Source organism: Colius striatus, chromosome 18 (assembly GCF_028858725.1).
Source record: "Colius striatus isolate bColStr4 chromosome 18, bColStr4.1.hap1, whole genome shotgun sequence".
NCBI lineage: Eukaryota > Metazoa > Chordata > Aves > Coliiformes > Coliidae > Colius > Colius striatus.
The window spans coordinates 259,561-281,335 of NC_084776.1; the positions used below are offsets into that span (position 1 = coordinate 259,561).

The 21,775-nt window shown below is 43.9% G+C and overlaps 2 protein-coding genes across 3 annotated transcripts in view; both read left to right on the top strand.

Moving 5' to 3' along the window:
- Positions 1–5,622, top strand: part of FASN (fatty acid synthase) — a 40,098-nt gene extending 34,476 nt beyond the window's left edge. The window contains exons 39-43 of the mRNA XM_062010588.1: positions 8–235; positions 683–903; positions 1,486–1,584; positions 1,707–1,958; positions 2,706–5,622. Of these exons, the coding sequence (XP_061866572.1) occupies positions 8–235; positions 683–903; positions 1,486–1,584; positions 1,707–1,958; positions 2,706–2,843 (938 nt within the window). The 3' untranslated portion in view covers positions 2,844–5,622. The remainder of the gene's footprint in view (positions 1–7; positions 236–682; positions 904–1,485; positions 1,585–1,706; positions 1,959–2,705) is intronic.
- A 1,544-nt stretch (positions 5,623–7,166) lies between these two features.
- On the top strand, positions 7,167–21,444 carry DUS1L (dihydrouridine synthase 1 like). Of its 2 annotated transcripts, none has more exons than XM_062011069.1 (13): positions 7,167–7,474; positions 9,006–9,114; positions 10,029–10,079; positions 11,771–11,883; positions 12,621–12,703; positions 12,871–12,974; positions 13,927–14,071; positions 14,670–14,766; positions 15,129–15,217; positions 15,945–16,111; positions 17,241–17,278; positions 18,437–18,512; positions 21,292–21,444. In XM_062011069.1, exons 1-13 carry the CDS (start codon positions 7,238–7,240, stop codon positions 21,345–21,347), a joined length of 1,365 nt encoding a protein of 454 aa, XP_061867053.1. In that variant the 5' UTR covers positions 7,167–7,237; the 3' UTR covers positions 21,348–21,444. The 2 variants fall into 2 exon arrangements, with proteins under 2 accessions (XP_061867053.1, XP_061867052.1); XM_062011068.1 differs by lacking the exon at positions 21,292–21,444 and adding an exon at positions 18,830–19,163.
- The last annotated feature ends 331 nt before the right edge of the window (positions 21,445–21,775 follow it).

Below are 21,775 nucleotides of genomic sequence, written 5' to 3' on the forward strand. Positions count from 1 at the left end.
TTCAAAGAGCTGAAGACATCCCAGATGACGAAGACAGGTCTTGGTGAACCTCCAAAACTAGATTTGAACAACTTGTTGGTGAACCCAGAAGGGCCAACGATTACCCGTCTCAATGATGTTCAGAGCACGGAGCGCCCTCTCTTTCTCGTTCACCCCATTGAAGGATCCATTGCAGTTTTCCACACTCTGGCCTCCAGACTTCATTTGCCCTGCTATGGGCTGCAGTGCACAAAAGGTATCTTAGCGAAAACATAAGTCCAAATTTTAGTTGCTTTATAGAGAGAGGTTTATTTCTAGGCTCTTAAGCTCTGAGGATCAAGCATCAGTACTTACAGTCTGCATAGGGTCATGTCAGACTTTCCCAGGTAACAAGAGAAGTACTAGGTTAGATTGAAGATTTTGTGTGTGGGCAAGTGAAACAATTGAATGGTACACTGAGTCCCTGACAGCAGATAAGCACACAGGAGAATAAGAAGGTATGCTGCTCTACCTGTATTTGGAAAGCAGAAACTTCATTATTCCTTGTCCAAAATGTTAAGTTGCTAACCATAATTTAGAAACTTGTCTCTCCAAAATAACCTAGATGTTTCCAACAGGGTTGTTTCTAGGTTCATGAAATCATCATTGTCTCTGCCAGTGTCTCTTCACTGGAATCTGTTTCTGTCTCTCTTCTGTGTTCTAGCTGCTCCCTTGGACAGCATACAGAGCCTAGCAACCTATTACATTGGCTGTATGAGGCAGATACAGCCCGAAGGACCTTACCGCATTGCTGGATATTCTTTTGGTGCCTGTGTGGCCTTTGAAATGTGCTCCCAACTGCAAGCACAACAAAATGCATCCCATGCACTCAACAGTCTGTTCCTCTTTGATGGCTCTCATTCCTTTGTGGCAGCATATACTCAGGTAAGAGAGAAAAATGAAATGTTCTGTCTGGGGGCCATCCTGTCTCATCAGAGCTCATGTTCTGGGAGATTTCTATTCTAAATGAGCCATCTGAAAGTTGATAGATTTTTTTTTTATGGGTGTTTTTTTTCCCCTAGACAGGGTAGCTGGGAGACAGCTCTAGACAGGGCATGCTCAGAGGTGGAAGCATATGGGGGACAGTTTCATTAACTGGCAAGGGCTAGGATACAAATCTTGCTTTTGCTATGACAAATCATAATATTAATCTGTCTTTTGGAAGATCCTGGAGCCTGAAGGACAAGATCCTTCTGTAGAAGTGCTTTCAAACCTTGCTTAAGCCTTTCCATTTTTGCTGTACTTTTTAGAAGATACTAGGCTCTTTGGCACTTGTCTCCTGTGGATTTGCTTTCTAATCTATTCACAAGGGCTCTTCTTTCCCCACCCCAAGCTTAAATCTCTTAGCTTTTTTTTTATTTTATACACCCTCACCCCCCTTTTCCCAGTTTAGACCTTTGTTTTTATCTAACATGCAAGACCAAGTATATCCTCCTCATGTTCATGTTTTATTCTTCTCTTCTCCAGAGCTACAGAGCCAAGCTGACCCAAGGAAATGAGGCTGCATTGGAGACTGAAGCATTGTGTGCCTTTGTTCAGCAGTTCACAGGCATTGAATACAATAAGGTAATGTCTGGTTTAGGGTATTTCATATCTCTCTGTTGCACAAGAGGAGTGTGGCTTTCTGTTTAACGGAGATAGATTCTCAAATATTGAGACTAATGGGGAAAAACTGTTAATATTTCCAGCTGCTGGAGGTTCTTCTGCCCCTGAAAGATTTTGAGGCTCGTGTGAATGCTGCTGCAGACCTGATAACTCAGACCCATACAAACATCAATCGTGAAGCACTCATCTTTGCTGCTGCTTCCTTTTACCATAAACTGAAGGCTGCTGACAAGTATATACCAGAGTCCAAGTATCACGGGAATGTGACACTGATGCGCGCCAAGTCTCACAACGAGTATGAAGAAGGTCTGGGAGGAGACTACAGACTCTCAGAGGTCAGTCTGAGGACCACTGGTGACTGCCGAGCTTCTCCTCATATTTGGGGGGGAGCAAATGGAAAATCGTCCGTAGTGAGAGTGAAGGGAAAAAAGCAACCTCTAGGGAATTATCGTTCTGCAGATGTCATGCTCTAAGAAGAATTAAAAGTCCCCAAAAGTAAATGACGTGATTGGTTCCAGGCATTTTCTCAGGGTCGTGTGGGCCAGGAGAAGGTCTAGCTTCTCTATTGGATAAGTGTGTTCTGTAGCTGACTCTTGCAGCTCTGGCATCTCCTATGCAATCAGACTTCTGACTTACATTCATTACCTACATTCTAGGCTAACTTGTATGTTAATAAAGTTACATAATGACCTTAAATGGAAATGTGTAGTGGTAGAAGAAAGATTAGGTGGAGGAGAGGGTTATTTGGTTCTCTTAAGGCCTTGGAAATAGCTACTTTGTCATTCATTCTTGGTATTGTAGGTAAATTATTCTCTTAGTACCAGGTTGGTTGGGCTCCTGCCCAGCTCACATTTGCATGGCTCGCCTGCCAGGCTGTCAGAGTGTTGTGCTTTAAAACACTGGTTCCAATGACCTGCAGCTGACCTATTAAACATGTCAGAGTAAAACTGGTACTGTTCTCAATGGAGTTTGATACAGACAGTGGTGTAAATAAGTAACTTGAAGCTGACAAACCCGACAGCTGGATGACCATCTGGTTGTAAATAGTGAATGTAAAATTTCTCTTTTTTGCATCTCTGCAGGTGTGTGATGGGAAAGTCTCTGTCCATGTTATTGAAGGCGATCACCGCACCTTATTGGAGGGAGATGGTGTCGAATCAATTATTGGGATCATCCACAGCTCACTAGCAGAGCCACGTGTCAGCGTCAGAGAGGGTTAACTGCTTCTCCTTGCTTGCTGTCAGTGGTGAAGAAAATGCCGACAACATTCCTTGTTATGACAAACCACAAGGAACTCTTCCTGTCCAACATCTCATCTGCTCTGCTCCCAGAACTGGGAAGTCCAGCTGAACTTGATTGGTCTTTTTCTCTTGTTCTTGCTCATCTTCTCCTTTCCCAACTTTTATGGGTTCTTTCTCCTCCTTTCTTTCCCGTGCTTTGTTTTCTCTTACTATCCCAGTCTGTGTTACTTTAGTGCTGTGACTCTGTCACTGTACACTGCTATGAGGGTTCCCCAGTGATGGTTGCTTCTTACACAGATGGCAGTGTGAAAAACAAATTTAGGAGTAGATTTGGTGTGCTCTGTATTGTTTTGTCTTAACAGTATTCCAAAGGGTATGTGATAGCACTTGTTGACCAAGCCCAGGGAGAGGAGCTGCAGCTGATTTCGGAGATACCTTTTTTCTGTGAAGAATCTGTCTGTAGTTAGGTCAGAAAGAGAATTCCATTGAGGCTTTTGTAACTATATTTTTTTAATTTGATATATTCTAAGTATTTATTATGTCAAACCAGAGACTTCTTACTTGGTTTTAATTTATCGTGGGTTAGAAAAGAAACATCCCTTTTCAGAGGGCAATGTTTATTCTACAAGGGGAAGTTGCCCATTTGTTTAAACCAAAGTGCATCTTTGGAACAATCCATTTTCTTTTGGGCTTGCTTTGTTTTTCTTCTTTTCCCACTGCCCTGCCTTGTTCAGAAAGGAAAAGGTTGAAAGGAGGGTTCTTGCCATTACCCACTCTTTTGATGAGTGGGGAGAGGTGAGTGGTGTGACAGATGCCACTGTATTGAACAGCCTTAACTTGGGTGTGATTAAAAACAGGCAAAGCTGTCCCTAGGCAGGTACTTTGTTTACATTTGTGCACGGTTCTGTGCTCTGCTGTATCAGAACCTCAGTAAAGCATTAAAACTATTGCTTGACCTTATCCCTCCCACTTCCAATCTTACCATCTAACCAGACATTTGTAAGGAGGCAGGAGATAAATAGAACTCTTCAGTGCTAACTGAACAAATCCTCCTCCTTCTGCTGTCCTGTATCCAAAGCTTAGGCAAACATACAAACATCTCCCCAAACCCCTTGCATATTGTATTTACCACAGGGCATGCTTAAGCCTTGTATATTCATTTCCTTGTCAGTAATGAGACTGGAGATCCCACATAAGTTAGCTAAGTAATCAGTTTGATGGTATGATTTTAAGATACGGTACCTTTTTAAAGGAAACTTGCATAAAATTTAATTAAATTTCTTGCCTTTGCTACGCTGGTTCTGTCTTTCCAAAATCAGTAAATCCTTGCTACACTTATGATACAGAGGAGACCTGGGGAGCAACAAAGCGCCAACTAGAAGGAGCTGTTGTGCCTCTCAGAACTGCTGTAGAACCTCACTTCTCTCCATCTTCATCCCCCAGTGAAGTATCGTGGTAGTGCAGGAGCATTCCTGTGACAGCAATGGGTGGCATTTCACTGCAGGTTCTGACCTAGTATCTCTTACTTACACCACCCTCTGTTGATAGTGGCTGGGTTAACTGGTTTTAGTTTTATGAAGTATTTCTTTTGTGAAATCTGAAATAAAACCAACATAATGTCAGCTTAAAGCATTTCTAAATAAGTCTTGTTCTTTTTACTTTGCTTTTTTAAAATACTTTTTAGTCTGAAGAATGTCTTCTCTTTCAGCTTTCTTAGTATTAAACAGAATTGATCACTGGTTGGCTTTTTGTCTTACTCTACCACCATTTCTTAATCCTGTGTTTCATCTGGAATATCTCATTTCTTGGTATAAAGCAAAAACTGCTGCTGGTATATCTGATGTGGAATCTGTAGAAATAATAACAATAATAAAGAAGACTTACTATTATGCAGCATGGCTTTGTGTTGCCATGATTTTGGTACCTTGGACACAACTCAACCACACGCCCACAAGATTGAAGAGGAAACTCTCAAAATCTAATTCTGGCTCCATTGTTGTGGATTTACTATCTGTAAACTTGGACTAAAAGCATCTACCTCAAGGTCATTGAGAGTGTTAGATTAGGCAATGGGTATAACTGCTATTAAGTTGTTGGTATGACGTCTAAATGTCAGGTGCTAACAGGAGGGAAGTGGGCAATGTGTGAGGGTGAGGTGCCTTACAGCTGCAAAGAGTAATACTGAAGAGGGGCTGTGGGAACTCGGCGTAGGTGCGTACTACGGGGCTTGGTTACACCTACTGCATACTAGCCATGCACATCCTAGCGTAGGGTATTACATAAAGCAAAACGCATCTGGGCTCATAGTGAGCCTGAATGTGTTGAGAGAATCCCATTTGCCTTTATTGTATTTAAAACCTTGAAGGAAAATGAATGGAGTAATTAAATAAGCCAACAGCATAACAGTTCTGCGCTAAGCGTAAGTCTGAATGGGCTGTGTGGGGAGAGGAATGACTGATGCTGTTCCAGCGGTTGAAGCAAAACTTGGACAAGTTCTCTGTATAAACATAAATGTGCATGGTCTCATCTAAGCAAAGCCTGAAGATACTGGCTTAGTAATGGAAGTTCCTCAAGAATTACTTACAATAAGCCTATATGCTCTCAATGTTCTTGTGGTTGTTTGAAAAGCAGAAGGTTGTTTTGGTTTGGGGGCTTTTTTTTCCCATCATTGTCTAACTATAAGCTGCTGCCCTGTAACTTGTTAATAACTGGCTCCTGAATACAGTGTGCCAAAAATAAAAAATTGTTAGTGCTGGTACTGCTTCTTGTCTCAGTCCATCAAATTGGCAGAGGTAGAACAATAGCATCATAATGCAAAATCAAATACTACAGATGCTTGTTTTGAGAAGAGGAGGGCAGAAACAAAGTTCTTCATATCTCCTATATGAAACTGAAGTGGGAGGCTGTTGTCAAGAGATACTCACTTTTCATGTTCCTCTTTAGCTAGCTTCACAGGCTTCTCTACCCCATGCTGCTCCTATCTTGAGATGGAAAAACAGTCTCCTGTTGGCCCTTTAACCTTACTGAGGCTCACAAACCCATATTGCTATTTTGAAATGGTGGGCAGTATACCTTAAATCTGCAATTTAAGCTTAAGAGGAAGAATAAGAACATGCAGCATATGTCACCAGCATTAGTGCTTTTGCTTTTCTATTCTACCCCCTCCTTAGGGGAAACACACTTCTCTTGACAGTGACAATAGCTAAAATAAATGCAAGAAGCATCCCAGTTTAATAGAACTGATGACTTTAAACAGCACTACCTGCCAGAAGAAGCAGAGAAGTGGTGTGATGCTGAGACAGAAGTCAAGTAAAACCCAAAAGATGTTAGGTACAACACTGATAAAGGAAGCAGGCATTTCTTCCTGCTGCTTTTAGAAGTTGCTGTAACTGAGGATCACGCACCTTGCCTTACCAGCAAATCAGGGTCAAGAGAGGAAAAAAACCAACCTTGAAGCAAGAGGAGAGAGGGGAGAGGCTGTGTATTTAAAATAAAAAGGGTGGAAGATTGTAGAAAAGAATCAGAAGAGCCTGAAGAACCTTAGCTATTTCTTGCAGCACGGTTCAACTCAGCCATGAACGCTAGAAAGCTGGTGATGGGGAAAAAAACGTATCATTTGACAGTGAACTTGAACTGTGAAGGCTGCCAAGGGACAGGCTCTTCCGTGAAGTTACATCGATGTTTTGGCTGCAGGAGAGATACAGCTTTTTTGGGTTTTTAATGTTCTGGAAGGTGCTGGCCGGGGACAGAGGAAAAGCTCCACCGTGCCCAGCTGCGGGGGGCAGGAGCTTCGTGAAAGGCAGGAGGCACGACCCATGGTCTTGTCTTGTATTTTCGGTTCAGTTAGGTGGATGATTTGCCCTGACCACCCAGCACCCAGGCCTGGTGAGACTCCCCTTGCTTAGCCCGAGTTCTAGCAATGCTCAAGAACCGCTTCACCTTGGCATCTGCTGGCGACGGGGGCCACGGCGCCACCAAACCCACTCCTCGGGCCGTACGCGCTCAGGTCGGGGCGGGCGGCCGCGCTGCCGGCCGCAGGGACAGCGCAGGGCCCGGGCGCGACCGGCCGCGTCTCCCAACGCCGCAGCCTCACGCACCGCGGCCGCTCGGCAGGGAGCCCGCCCGCGGCCGCCCCCTCCCCGCCGCGGAGCCTGTGCCCGGCCTCGGGCCTCCGCCGCGCGCGGTCCCTGCCGGCAGCGCCGCGGTTTCCGGAGGGGCCGGCGCGCGGCTGCACCGCCGAGCCGGCCGGAGCGAGATGGCGGTGGCACCGTCCGGCCGCCGCGGCGCCCCGCCAGGGCCCAGCGATCGCGGCAGCCCGCGGGCCTCAGGCGGCGGCCGCGAGCCCCGGGGCGGCGGCGCGGGGCGGGCGGGAGATGCCGAAGCTGCGCGGGGAGGCCTTCTGGAGGGAGACGTTGCGGAGCGCGCACTACGTGGTGGCGCCCATGGTGGACCAGAGCGAGCTGGCTTGGAGGCTGCTGAGCCGGCGCCACGGCGCCCAGCTCTGCTACACGCCCATGCTGCACGCCCAGGTCTTCCTCAGGGACGCCAACTACCGCCGCGAGAACCTCTACGGCGAGGCCTGTCCCGAGGACCGCCCTCTGATCGTGCAGGTGAGCGCGGCCGCCGCCCGCCCGACTGCCCCCTCGCCGCCCGCCCGGCGCTGCCGGCTGCCCCCTCGCCGCCCGCCCGGCGCTGCCGGCTGCCCCCTCGCCGCCCGCCCGGCGCTGCCGGCTGCCCCCTCGCCGCCCGCCCCGCTCCTTTCGGCAAATCCAGACGTTTTTCAAATGCGCGTCAGTTCAAGCTAGTCAGCCTCAGACAGATTTTAAAGGGGTTATAGAGGATGACAGAAATATCCTTTTCTTCACTTAAATGCTGCTAAGGCTGCTTAACCCGTGAAGATAAGTGTGTTCTTTCTGTTTGTCCTCTCTCTAGTAAACCACAGGGGCCTGAAGCGCTACACTTCTCAAAGTTTCGGGCCTCTACACCTCATCTTTAGAGACAGATCGCAGTTGGTCTTCTAGTCAAGAGTTGTTCCAGATCCGACACCACTCAGAGAAGGTCACAGTTTTTTGAGTAGTTCTCTGAAACCATGAGCTCTGTGCTTAGCTATCCAAAAAAATGATGCAAGGAAGATAGGACAGACTTTTAAGCTTGTGTTGTTTCTGTTTCTTGAGTACTGTGTGAGGTACTTCAGGTACTTCCCAAAGAGAGAAGATCCCGTAGATCTGGTAATGCATGGAAAGCGTCACTGTGAATAGAGATTTCCACATGTGGAAATCAGTTCAGTGGATGATGGTTTTTCACTCTGGAAGAGAAGTGTCTCTTCTGACTGAGGAGAGAGATGAGAGAAGCCTGTGGAAGTATAACTGGCTTTAAGATGGGACGTGATGGTTAAGTAAGGGTAGCAGTAGTTACAAAGTGCAAAATTCGTTACCTTGGGATGTACTGGGTGCTGAAAGATTGAATGAGTTTAGAAGGCAAAAGAAGGAAGGCTCTATGGAGGATTATTAGATGCAGGGACCATCACTGCTTCCAAAATCCTTGAAGATGCTTTCCAGCTCCTGCTGCTCTGTAAACACCTGTTGTTGACCGTTATCAGAGCAGGATGAGGTGGACCTTTGGGCTGCCTTGGTACAGCTTTGTGTATCCTTTTTCCATGGGAGGGAATTCCTTTTGGCACAGAAAAACATAGGTGGCGGAAATTTAAATATTTAGAAAGCTGTATGTCTTCTGAACACAGATGTTCAGCTCAGTAAGCTGTGACTGTGAGCTTGCTCTATTATCCTCCTCCCACTGGCCACTATTGGACACCACCTTTACATATTAAAATATTACAACTGTTTGTTCTACAGGGGACTTTAAGTACTGTTCCTTTTATGCTTGGGTACTATATGTCAGGTATTGTACAGATATTTCTTTGCCACTTGAATGCTCATCGTTCTCATTTTATCATTGGAAGGCTGAGGATCTTTAGCTGGTAAGTTTCACAGGTTTTGTTTCTTTGTTTTTGAGACATGATGTTTGCTATTATTAACTACCTATTGTGCCCTTAGCAAGTAGCTGCTTCATAACTCTGTCATAACATGTCAGTACTTGAAGAAATCTTTTGCCTGGTTTTTACACTTCTCTTTTCTTTCTGAGTTCTGTGCCAATGACCCGGAAGTGTTTGTCCAAGCAGCGCTGTTGGCTCAGGATTATTGTGATGCCGTAGACCTAAATTTGGGTTGTCCCCAAATGATTGCAAAGAGAGGTAGGTGTAAATCTCAGCCCCTGGACATACACGGAAATGACGTGTTTCAAATGTGAATGCTGGCAGGAAAACATCAAGAGGACCAAATTAAGCCTTGGTATAGGGGGGTGGCTGCAGTACTGCTGAAGTCAGACTTGTTACACCCACTTTCAACAGGTAATGCTTTGTAGTACCTAAAGCAAATATTAGATACGTTAGTAATTAATTCCAGCTTCTCTTTAGTGACAACACTTGTATCTAGAATACCCTTCAGAAAAAGTTTTTTTGGCAAGGGCTTAATTTTCTTTGTGATTTCAGTTGCTCAGACAGGTTTTTTTGCAAAGCTGCAGTTAGGATTATATTGCACAGCCATTTCAGCATCTCCTGCTTCCTTGATACTTGGAGAGTTACATTAGAATGTAAGAGGATAACACCTGCTGAATGCCTTAAAGGTATTGCAAAGATGGCTGTGTTTGAAAACCAGAACCAGTGTCTGACAGTTCTGGATCAGTTAGGACGTTGAGGAAAGATTTTTTCCGTAGCTGCCCGTTCCTCTTCTAAAATGTCTTTCAAAGACTAGTAAGAAATGAGTAGTGGTGTACAGGGCAAATAGGTCTTTCAGTCTCATCAGGTTTCATGCTGAAGGGATGAATATAAATCCCTGAAAGCTGGACTTTGAGCTGCCAATGTCAACACACCAGCTATAGGGAGCAGGAGTGAAGGTAGGGTGTGTGGATTCATCATTTATCCTGTAAATCTAGGGTGTCATGGGGAACAAAGTGATCCAACTTTTCCAGTTTGGGCAGGACAGAGCAACTCTGTTTCTGCCAGTGAGGCATGATTGTCTAGGTCTCTCTATGTTAATGTTTATGGAACCTCTGTACTTCAGAATCTTACTCTTCTGTACAAGTCTGTCATATGCTATTTTATTATAGGTCATTATGGAGCATTTCTGCAAGAGGAATGGGATCTTCTTCAGAGAATGAGTAAGTCTTTAGAGAGGCTTCACTTTGAGGAGATTTAGGGATCTGGGGGGAAGGAGGTGCACCATGTTGCTTCAGGGAGGGTTATATTCAGGATTTTTTTTCTTTCTTACTGTACTCTAGCATCACCCTCAGAATACCTGATGGTATCCCACTACAAGCTCAGACTAGATCTACTAGAAGACTTCAGTACCTGAAGCAGACTTTAGGTGAAAGTGAGTCAGTTAAGTCCCAGTCTAATGATGGCTTAGTGGCTTTGTAACTCAGAGCAGAACTCTCAGAGCCTTACTTCTTCACTTTGGAGTTCTGGATTGCCAGTATTTGTGTTTCTGTTTGATGCTACAGTTCCCCTTTTCAGATCAATTTAGGGTACTCCTTCTGTCCACATCACAGCAAATTATGCCTCTCTTCTAATTTATATAGGGTGTTTCCAGCCTTTCAGTAGCATTTGTGAGCAGTATTGGTTTTTTTAAGAAATACATTCACAAGTGATTTAAAAAGCAAGGGTTTGGTCACCATGTAGAGCTAAGAATGTTCCTTCACCCCACTTCAAAGCAAGTGTCTGAACCATGGAGTTGGAGAGACTTTTCTGTTTGCATTCCCTGTGGTCCAGGGAATCTTGAGTCATGTTTGGCATAAAGACACTGATGAGAACCTGGAAAGATAGCCACTGCTTCCCTGCCCAGCATGTAATATGGTTGTTAGGCCGCTTTTCTTAGGAATGAAAGATGCAAATCAGAACAGCTTCAAGGTGGGAAGAGAATGCAGGTCATCCAGTTGTGTGAGAACCCAGGCCTCTGAGTAAGACAGTTGTCTTATTAGGCTATTGTATAAAAAATGGACAAAGCCTTGTCTTCCTCCTTCTCCCCCAGCCTTCTTTAAAATGATGGAATACTATTTTTTGATTGCATTTTACACACCTTGCTTGTTCCTTAGGAAGGGTGATAGGAAATGCCTATCATTAGAGCTCCTAGGATTTAGATTAGAAGACAGCGGGTGACTTCCTACATTGTTCATCGGGGCTGTGGAAGAGAATTTCAGGCATGCCATTGCTCAGTGTTTTCTTGTTGGATGTCTTCCTTAGTTCTCATTTTAGTAGTTTTCCAATTCTTTACACTGTGTAAAGACTATGGGAGTGTAACCCCTTGTTCTAGGTTTCACCCTGACTCTGTAACCTGCCTTTACTACTCAACTAGGTCCACAGCCTACCTCAGTTAAAAAGCTCCTTCTTGCCTTGGACAAGACTCTGCTTCTCATGATTGTTTGGGTGATAATTTGGAAAGGTGCAAAGCGTCTCTTTTAGAAAAGGTGGACGAGTGTAAACCTTTTTGGCAGAGTAGGAGGGGTACCGTAGCCTGTGTTGACAGCAGGCCTGTCTCAGTGATTAAGATTTGAGGGGAGTGGTCCTTGAAAGTGAAGGTTTGTTGCAGTGGAAATGTTAGAAATATTCAATGCTGACTATTTTATGCCTTCTTGTTAGAACGCAGACTTTGTGCTTCACATTTTACTATTTCTTGATTAACCTTTGCAGTAAGGACTGCAGAGGACGGTGGTGGTTGTTTAAGCTGAGAGAACGGCACAGCATTAACTTTTCAGGCTTTTTCTGTACCATACCCAGTGTCAGATATTGAAGAGAGCAGGCTCTTTTTGTAGCATTGTGCAGCGCACTTACCTGTCTTTTCAATCTTTCCCAGTCTTACTGGCTAACGAGAAGCTCTCTGTTCCCATCACATGCAAAATCCGCGTTTTCCCAGAAATTGACAAGACAGTGAAGTATGCACAGATGCTGGAGAAAGCTGGCTGCCAGGTAAGGAGGCAGCTGCTCTCTGGACACGCGTCTCTGTAAAGCATCTGATGACCAGGTCTCAGTGTACTCTGGAGATGAGTAGGTTACGTTGTGTTACAGTCAGGGAGAATGGGATGCAGAGAGATTGCATGTATTTGCTGTCATAGGCAGCAGGTCAGTAGTATGATGTGGAAGATGTCATGATTTCAGTCTCTCTTGCAGTCGCTGCACAGTGCAGCATCCTTTGCTGCAGCTGTGTTTCTCAGTCTGACACAGGACTGCAGGAGGCAGTATGAATGCATGAAACCCACAGAAAAAACAGTATCAGAGATGACCACCACTAGTGAAGGAATAAGCATCCTTCTAGGATTTAACTCCCATTGAATTGGAAGAGACAATCTGTAGTTAGAGCCAGTACAGAGAGTGTTCAGGCCTTCTGCTGAGGAGCAAGGTAGATCCATGTATCACAAATTCCAAAGTGAATCACAAATGGGAGCAATACCATAGGAAATGTGTAGGTTCTCCCAAGACACAATCTTGTCATGCCATGGAGTAGCAAGCTGAAAGAAGCCCAAGACCATGCCATGGTAGGTGAGCTGCTGGTATTTTTCTGTGATACCAACATCCCTGCACTGTTGAAATAGCAGTGGGGATTCAGTGGCATCCATGCAGTGTACAGAGTGGAAGGAATTTTTTTGTGAGTTGATTTGTTCCAGTGGTTCATACATGTGAAAAGTAAATGTAACTTTATTTTCTAGCTGCTGACTGTGCATGGCCGTACTAAAGAGCAGAAAGGACCACTTGCTGGTGTGGCATCTTGGGAGCACATTCAAGCTGTCAGGTTAGTAAGCAGTACCAATCTTACTAGATTTCTGCTAACACACTGTGAAGGCAGATGTTAAGCAGAGCATGCACTGGCGTCGAAGAGCAAACAAATTTGTGTGACAGGAGTGGAATTTCTGGGTTGAATCTTAATTCCCAATTTTATGCATCTGATTCACTGTACAGAAAAGCTGTAAGCATTCCTGTATTTGCAAATGGAAATATCCAGTGTCTCCGTGATGTGGAAGAATGTATCCGTAAGACAGGAGTGCATGGTGTCATGAGTGCAGGTAAAGAAAATCGACTTTTACTTATAATAGATGAAAATATGATAGGATTAAGAGTATTCTTGCTCTCTTTGCAGCCCCTTATACATTTATTGAAAGCTTACGTCAGACTGACTCAGTGAACAGCTTAGATTGAAAGCCAAGTGGCCATTCTCTCTTCTGTTATACTGACTATCTCTTACCAGGACCAGGAATCATTCAAAATTTGTGAGAATTCTTATGTTGGGCTTGTGGAACCATCGAGTTAACAGCTCAAATCTAATTACGTGACAAAGGCATATGGAACTCTGTTGTCCTGGAATTTTTTTCATGACACCTGTTAATCAGTGAAATGATTTTTTGATGGATCTTGATGCAGAAGTGCATCCACTGATTAATATTCCTGCAGATGGCTTATGTTGGGAAGAGTTAGGGTAGACATCAGAAGCAGCTTCCTGTCACTCACACAGTTAAAGCATTTTTGGGGAGAAACATAGAATCATGTTAAAACATTTTTGGGGAGATCATAGGATCTTACTTTTAGAAAATACTTGTTAACAAAGAAAGTAGTAGAGGAAAGCATAGTGAGAAGCAATATCTGTGAGCTTGGGCCAGACAAATGTGAATATAGGCGTAAGAAGACACCATTTGTCAAGTGTCTAGCCACGGGGCAACAAAAGCAGTGATTTCTCTGTTAATTTTTTTTACTGTCTTCCTGTTGAGTTCAGATGCCTTTTTAGAAAGTTTACTTAGATATGAGCTATTTGGCTCAATTAAGTATTGTATAGTGAAATATAGTATCCTGAGGTCAGGTGAGAGTTTTGTGGACCCTGTGTTCCATTTTGTTGTTGTGATTCTACCAGCCAGTCAGACACATCACCCATGTATGCAGAGCTGATTGAGCTCCAGAGCCTAGATTTTGTTTTCTGTTTCAGTCTTGAAGCAAAAGGTTTGAGTATTTCTTTTCATTCCTTAGAAGGTAATCTTCATAACCCAGCTTTGTTTGAGGGTCGAAACCCATTGGTGTGGGAGATGGCTGAGGAGTATCTGGAGATAGTGCAGAAGTACCCTTGTCCATTGTCTTATGTTAGGGCTCATCTCTTCAAGCTCTGGCATCACACGTGAGTATCTCCAGAGAACTCTTAATTTTTTCAGGGCTCATCTTGCTTAGCAAGTGTCTGGCTTTTCTGGACAAGGATTTGTCTGGCCAGAATCAATATGCTGCAAGGTTCTTTCCTGGACCAGGCTGGAGAGAGTGTGGGCTGAGGCCTTTGCCCTTCACTGCACATCTGGGGAACAGGGCATGGGGAATGAACAAGTTACCACACGATAATCACAGCACATCAGCTACCACGTGGTAACTGCCCACATGAACACATGCACTTTATGGCAAACTTAAGTTACCTTTTTGTTCACTGTGAAGCAAGCTGTCTGCATTTATTGTGGAGTAAGAGCATGGCCACGGGCAGTTACTGAGAAGCGGCTGATGCATTCTGTGTTCATGTAAGCTTATCTCAAAGCACCTTGGTTATGTGCCGAGTATATACTTGGAAATATGGACAAGGTATGTGTGCTTTTCTCTGGACTTGAAGAAAATAAGCTTCTACCAAAGGCAAGTGCAGCAAGACAAATCCATAAAAAGCTTTTATAAAGACATTGTTAGTTGATCAGTCTAGCATTAATGAATAAATATTACTTAATGTTTGGGATTTGCCTCAGGCTTCAAGTTTACCAGCAGCTGCGTGAAGAACTTGCAAAAGTGAAGACTCTAGAGGGCATTGTGGATGTCAACAGGGAGCTGAAACTACGATGCCAGGTACTGAGATGCCAGGGCCCTAACCTCGCAGAACAACACTGTCTGCACTTGATGGGAACTTACCGTGTATGTCATGCAGGTGATGTCTGTTAGTCGCTTTATTGGAACGTTGTGGCTTACCAACTTTGATATTGGTAGTTTACTACAGCAGCAGTGCCTTAAGCCTGAATGACTTTACATTGGGTAAAGTTTATTTAGGAGTTACAAATCTGCATCAATTAATCTGCCTTAGTACAGGTGTTCTGCCTTTATTTAACTGTCCATAACTGTGAGTTTAAATTTCAGTTTGTGATTTTTCATAAGTATTAGTTAGACTGTTTCCCGTGAGCTCCAAGAAAACTGACTATAACTTTTTGCTGCAGGAAGAAATAGCTAATCAGAAAGAAGGAGAAAAGCCAAAAGAAGGGTTGCCTTTTTTCCACTGGATCTGTCAGCCATACATCAGGCCAGGGTAAGTTATCTAACATGAGCAGATACCCATAGGCCTTTCCCACTTGTACAGTCAGCACAGAGACACCCAGTTCTGTTCTAAGAACTTACATTCATTTGAATGTGTGAAGACTTTGATCTGTTTTTTCTTTTGTTCTGGTTATTGCTTTGTTCGTGGGGATGTTGCTCATTGTGTGCATCTTCTGCTTTAGATCCTCCTTTTCTCTCTGGAAAGTAAAACCCAAGAATTGTACTACAGCTCAGAAAGAGAACCTGATGTGCAACAAATGTGCTGCCTGACAGTACTTTATTGTTATATGTAACAAGAATGTTGCTGGTAACAGCAGGGCTGGCAAAGATGTGAACTAAACTGTGCTTGTTTTGTGGGGAAAAGCTTTTCAGATAGCTTGTTCCTTTTCTGTTGAGAAAATCGGGCTGAAGAAGAGAACGAGCCTGACACAATTAATAACTAAATAAATAACAACCGGGAATACAGGTTAAACAGATGCCTAACTAATCTAACTGGCCAACTTTCACTGACTTCCCAACCCCTATATCTGACAGTATGTCTGTTACTAACAGCCAGTGTTAACAAGCGTTGGGATTTTTTCTATTCCACTTCTATGGGCAGTGACACTTATTTGTAATGTAGCAATGACAGTTTATCCAGATTTCTGTAAAACAAAGCAGTGGGTAGGGAACACCTACTTGCTCTCTCAGCCAGCTTATGATGATATCCACTGTTTTAGGCCAAAGGAGAGATGCAAGGCGAATGGTGCCAGTGGGACTGATAAAGGTGTGCGAGGGAAGCGTGCTCTGGAAGAGGAGGAAGATGGAAATTGTGCGCTTCTATCAAAGAATAAACAAAAAAAGAAGTTAAGAAATCCAAATAAGACCTTTGACCCATCTTTAAAACGTAAGTTCCATTTATTGGCGTAAATGCTTGTAAAGTTGCTGATGCTACATTTCACATAAGTTGCCATTATTTGTTCTCCTGGTTAATGTAATTGTAGAAACTTCTTTAAAAAGAGAGGAGATTATTAGGAGATTTTGGTAGTAGGCAATGTGGTGCAAATTACATTCATTAGTAAAGAAAGCAAAGATCAAATAGGTCACTGATCCACTATAAGCATCTTCTTAAGATCAAAATGCTTTACAGACTTAACTACGGTTGTCACTAGTATTTGAAACTGAAATTTTTGTAGAATCATAGAATGGTAGGGGTTGGAAGGGACCTTTAGAGATCCAACCCCCCTGCAGCAGCAGGGTCACCTAGATCAGGTCGCATAGGAATGTGTCCAGGTGGGTCTTGAAGACCTCCAAGGAAGGAGACTCCACAACCCCTCTGGGCAGCCTGTGCCAGGGCTCCCTCACCTCACACTGAAATGGTTTTTTCTTATATTTAGTGGAGCTTTTTGTGTTCCAGCTTCATCCCATCACCCCTTGTCCTGTTACTAGCTACTGTAGAGAAAAGGGATGTCCCAACCTCCTGATGCCCACCATTTAGATATTTGTAAATGTTAATAAGATCCCCCCTCAATCTCCTCTTCTCCAGACTAAAGAGCCGCAGTTCCCGCAGCCTTTCCTCACAAGATGTTCCAGTCCCCTGATCATCTTGGTGGCCCTGCACTGGCCTCTCTCCAGCAGTTCCCTGTCCCTCTTGAGCTGAGGAGCCTAGAACTGGACAGAGGACTCCCGATGAGGCCTCACCAGGGAAGAGTAGAGAGGGAGAAGAACCTCCCTTGACCTGCTGCCCACACTCTTCTTGATGCATCCAAAAATTTTGTATACATTTCAAGCACATGTCCTCCTCTTTTACACAGGAGGATTAAAATTTCTGTGTTTGGATTTAGCTTAGAGGTACTTCAAATGTCAAACTATCTTTACCTTTGCACTGCTTTTAGATGTGCTGCATTTTTATTTCTAAAGGAGTCTGTCTGAGGCTGGAAAAGCACCCAGCTTTGCCCGAGCGGTTTTTTTTTAAATATACTAAATCAGTTCCCTCTCTCTCTCTCTCTCTCTCTCTCTCTCTCTCTCTTTTCCAGCCAAATATGCAAAATGTGATCAGTGTGGAAACCCTAAGGTAAGTTAGTGCCAGTGTCCATTAAAGCATTTCCAATGACCGTGTAGCAGTCAATGGCTCAATGTCCAGATGGAGATCAGTGATGAGTGCTGCCCCTCAGGGGGCTGCACTAGGATCAGTGCTGTTCAATATCTTCATCAATGACATAGCAGGATCAAGTGCACCCTCAGCAAGTTTGTAGATTACATGGAGCTGAGTGGTGCAGTTGATGAACCTGAGGGATGGTGGGACTTGGACAAGCTTGAAACATGGGCCAGTGTGAACCTCAAGCAGGTCAACAAGGCCAAGTGGAGGGTCCTGCACCTGGGTTAGGGCAACCCCGGTATCAATACAGGCTGGGAGATGAAGGGATTGAAAGTGTCCCTGCGGAGAAAGGACATGGGAGTGAGTACTGATGAGTGAAAAGCCGGACATGAGCTGACAATGAGTGCTCACAGCCCAGAAAGCCGGAATCTCCTGGGCTGCATCAAAAGCAGCATGGCCACCAGGTCAAGAGAAGTGTTTCACCTCCTCTGTTCCGGTGAGACCCCCACCTGCAGTACATCCAGCTCTGGAGTCCTCAGCACAGGAAAGACGTGGAGCTGTTGGAGCAGGTCCAGAGCAGGGCCACAGAAATCAAGAAGTCATTAGTTTCTGAGGGGGGTTTTTTTGTTTGTTTGTTTTCCTTTAGGGAACATAGCTGTTTCCATGACAGGGAGATGTTTTAAGATGCAAGCAGGGATGTAATTGCTGTGGTAATGTTAATTTTAGGAATAGCTACAGATGATAGCAAGCATCTCAGGCACCATGTTTCACAAAATACTTTTGCAGAGAACTTCTGCAATGTCATAATGCTTGTTCCAGATGGCTTATGACACCTGTGTGTCTCAGGCTACCCAACAGGCCACTGATGTTGATGAAGTTTACTGTGGATCGTTTTGTTTGCTGGGGTTCCTTTGGTGTTTTTTTGGTTCTTGCTGTAGAGTGGAGAGCTGGGGCTCCTCTCCCCATATAGCATCAACTTTGTCATCTAAATTAGACTGAGGTGTGACTGCTTAAGATACGAGATTGTGGGTTTTTTTACCAAAGGTCTGCACACACAGAGATGTATTGCTGGGGATTTTTTACTGCTTGTTGCACTAAATAATGATGATTTTATTTTCACCCTCATCCCAACAGGGCAATAAGTGTGTGTTTAACATGTGCCGAGGCTGCTGTAAGAAAAGAGCATTCAAAGAGACAGCAGATTGTCCCGGTAAGTGCAGCTGTCCTTCCCAGTCATTGAGCAAACCTCTCCTCTCCCATGCACATTCATTTACTTTTTATGGGATGTGGGTGTGAAAATCTACATACATAGCTATCTAAAATTTTGTAGTACCATTTTAAAAGACTTCTTTCCATGTATGATATTTCTTTTGCTTCCAAAGCCTTGGATGCATAGTTTCCAGACTCTGAGGACCCATTCTTTATAAACTATAAGGAATAAGCTGTTCTCTTTTATCAGTGCAGTCATCTCATTTCAGGTTCTTGGGTTTTTTTGTTTGTTTGTTTTCCCCATCCTTGCTTCTTCAGGTCATGGATTACTTTTTAAGACCAAATATGAAAAATCCCTTTCATGGCAGAGTAGTCAAAGAGTAATTCAAAACCCAGAGATCAGTCGGAAAGGAGATGTAGATGCTGTACTGGAGGAGGCTGGTGACAGTGCATTGTGAAGCTTTGGAAATGAATAGTTAAAGAGCTCCAGCCAGGCCTCTGCTTCCCTGGGCCAAAGAACATGCCATCTCCAGCTCACCGTCAGCACTTGCTCCACAGGTTTATTTTAAGTTCTGGAAAACTTATTTAAGTAAAAAGCTGCTTACTCAGGGAATTATCCTGCATTTGAAATAAAAAAAAAGATGCAATTAAATTTCTCATGCTGTGTTTTAAGGACTGAAAATGCTGCTTTTTTGGTTGGGGACAACCCCTGTAAGCTGCCATCACAACCTGCCACTTGTATGTTCATTAACCCTTCATGTCATGTCCTGTTTTTAATATTGAGAAATAAATTTCTTGGATTAGAACAACCTTTTGGTTCACTAAAAACAGCAATGTCAGAGACACCTTCGCTAATGGACTGTGTCACAGTTGTTTGGGTTTCTGCAGACCACGTTTTCAATGCATAAAGGAATCTAGCAGTACTTTGAAGACATGAAAGTAAAACTATAAGATATCACTATAACTACATTGTGGTTTAACAATTATTAGTTTTATACAGTACAATAAAGCTTCATGAGCCAAAGGTTGGGGGAAATAATATGCTGTTACAACCAAGCCTATGAACTGTTCCCTACTCAAATTCTCTTAATTCTATGATCATTCTTTCTCCTTCCAATCTGATAAATTATGTGCAAAGAATCAAAACCAGATGCAGGTCTACACATGCAAGTCTCCTACCTCACTTTTACCGTCCTTCTCCATGTGTCTCCTTGGCACTTGGTCAGTGAAGCTTTCCAAGGTTCAGGATGCTGTAAAGAATGGCAGCAGCAAAAAATACCCCCCAAAAAAATCAGCAGATGTTTAATAAATAGTCTCAAGATGGAGAAATCAAGCCATTCCATCTTAAGCTGGAATAAATAACGCCACCTTAGCTCAGCTTTGAAAGTTTATCTCCCTGTGGCCTGTTTTCTGTTCTGGATGCAGTTTACGTCACTGTGGGCTCAGTAACTGCTCAGAGTGCACTGACATCTCCTGCATCTGCAGCTTGAACATCGCTGCTGCACAGCTGCTACACTTTGTAGTGCACTAAAAGCAGCAGCCCTGTTAGTGCTTTCATTCTGGTAGCCTACTAAAGGGAATAAAGCGCTGATGGAGGGCAGAGCCTGTAGACCATGCAGTCACTATCCTTGGACTGGCAAAGCTGGCAGGTTATGAACAAGCCCTGTATAGGATTAGAGCCTTTAACTGTAAAATTAGCAGATCTTAATGTTCCTCTAAGGGAAGTGGAGAGCTGGGGGGTGGGAGGGTGGCAACAAGGGGCAAAAAAAGCACCAAGGGTAGTGTAGGGCACGGGGCAGGAGAAGGAAGGAAAGGGCCGGGGGGGGGGGAACAGGCTGGTGACACATGCCATGTCCCAGAATTCTGTGCCTGGACTGCGTCTTGAGCAACCCTTGCTGCCATCTGAATGGGTCACCTCAGTTGGATGTCAGGTTCTGATGGGTGCAGGGCCAAGCACAGCCCTGTCCCAGCACCTGCTTCCAGTGACTCACAGTTCTGCTTCACAAGGCCCAAGTGTGAAGAGGTTTGGCCTATATATATATATATATATATATATATATAAATATAATCTGTTAGATATTCCCTTTTGGAAGTTACACTGGGTCTGAAAAGAAAATGAATGAGAAATATGGCACCCTGGATGCTGGGTCTGCATAAAGCACTGGCGAAGTGTCTTCTCGGTACATGAGTGCCCATGCCTTGGGAAAATTACTGAACAGTAGTAAACCAAAAATACAAAGTGCCTCAAAAGTCAGAAAACAAATGCAGTACCATGCATTTATGAAAAGGGAAGACCCTTCCCTGTTTCACCCTCCTCAACCAAAAGGAGCTCAAGGCGTTTTTGTTTTTAAATGGCAAACACAGAACTTTGGAATCAGGCAATAACAGGCCCTGATCAGTTTATAAACCATTTGTAACACTTTTTTTGACTTCTCAACAACCATTCCCTGCTTAGGCAGAGCTGTGTTCATATGTGCACATGCACACATACCTCAAGCCCTGGCAAGAACAGCTGATAGTTCCTGAGTTACTGTGTTATAGTTTACAGTCATGGACTGGAACAGTATGCTGAAAACACACCCTAAACCACTAGTAGCTGTACATGACTTCTATCCATGCAGAAACATTCTAAAGCATTAATAATGAGAGCCCACCAGGTAAGATGAACAGCTTACTAAGCAGAGCACTGCAAGTCAAGCAGAGGCCTCAGCCTACTCTTATGTCAAACACCCTTATGCTCGCTCACTCCTGAGTTCAAATTTCCCATGCTGTTTCTTCAGGCACCTGGTGCAGCTTAACCTCTTTGGACATTTGTCTACATCTAGATAGCTTTTAAGTAGCTGTTCCCATCCATTCACACAGTCTTAGAGGTAAGAACTTCATGTCCATTTGGAGGCTGGATGTAAACGTTGCCTAACATTTAGTTGCGGCTTTCTATAAATTGTGACAATAAACATAGTTCAAACTCTTCTGTTGAGTCTTCCCATTTCATTTGCTCATTGATTGAACAAAATATTTTCCATGATATTCTGGCAATAGCATCTTCCAACCTTAAGCAGCTTGTTAACCAAGACTTTCATTAGCTTTCATAATTTCTTGCTATTTTATTCAAATCACATTCAGACACTGAGCTGGTAGGTGTTACCTTTGCTTGCCTTGGCAACTGGAACTAGCACAGAAACCGAGGGGGAGGGAAAGGGTGTGGCATTTACCAAGCAGACCAGTGATTAGCGTGGGAGAACCAACACTGCCTTATTTAAAGAT

What these genes read in the sequence shown, in the direction of transcription:
- DUS1L (XM_062011068.1), top strand. Translation starts at nt 7,238, where the DNA reads ATGCCGAAGCTGCGCGGGGAGGCCTTCTGGAGGGAGACGTTGCGGAGC. An exon ending in CCAAATGATTGCAAAGAGAG is followed by an intron (nt 9,115 to 10,028) that starts GTAGGTGTAAAT and finishes ATTTTATTATAG; the next exon opens with GTCATTATGGAGCATTTCTG. An exon ending in CTTTGACCCATCTTTAAAAC is followed by an intron (nt 16,112 to 17,240) that starts GTAAGTTCCATT and finishes TCTCTTTTCCAG; the next exon opens with CCAAATATGCAAAATGTGAT.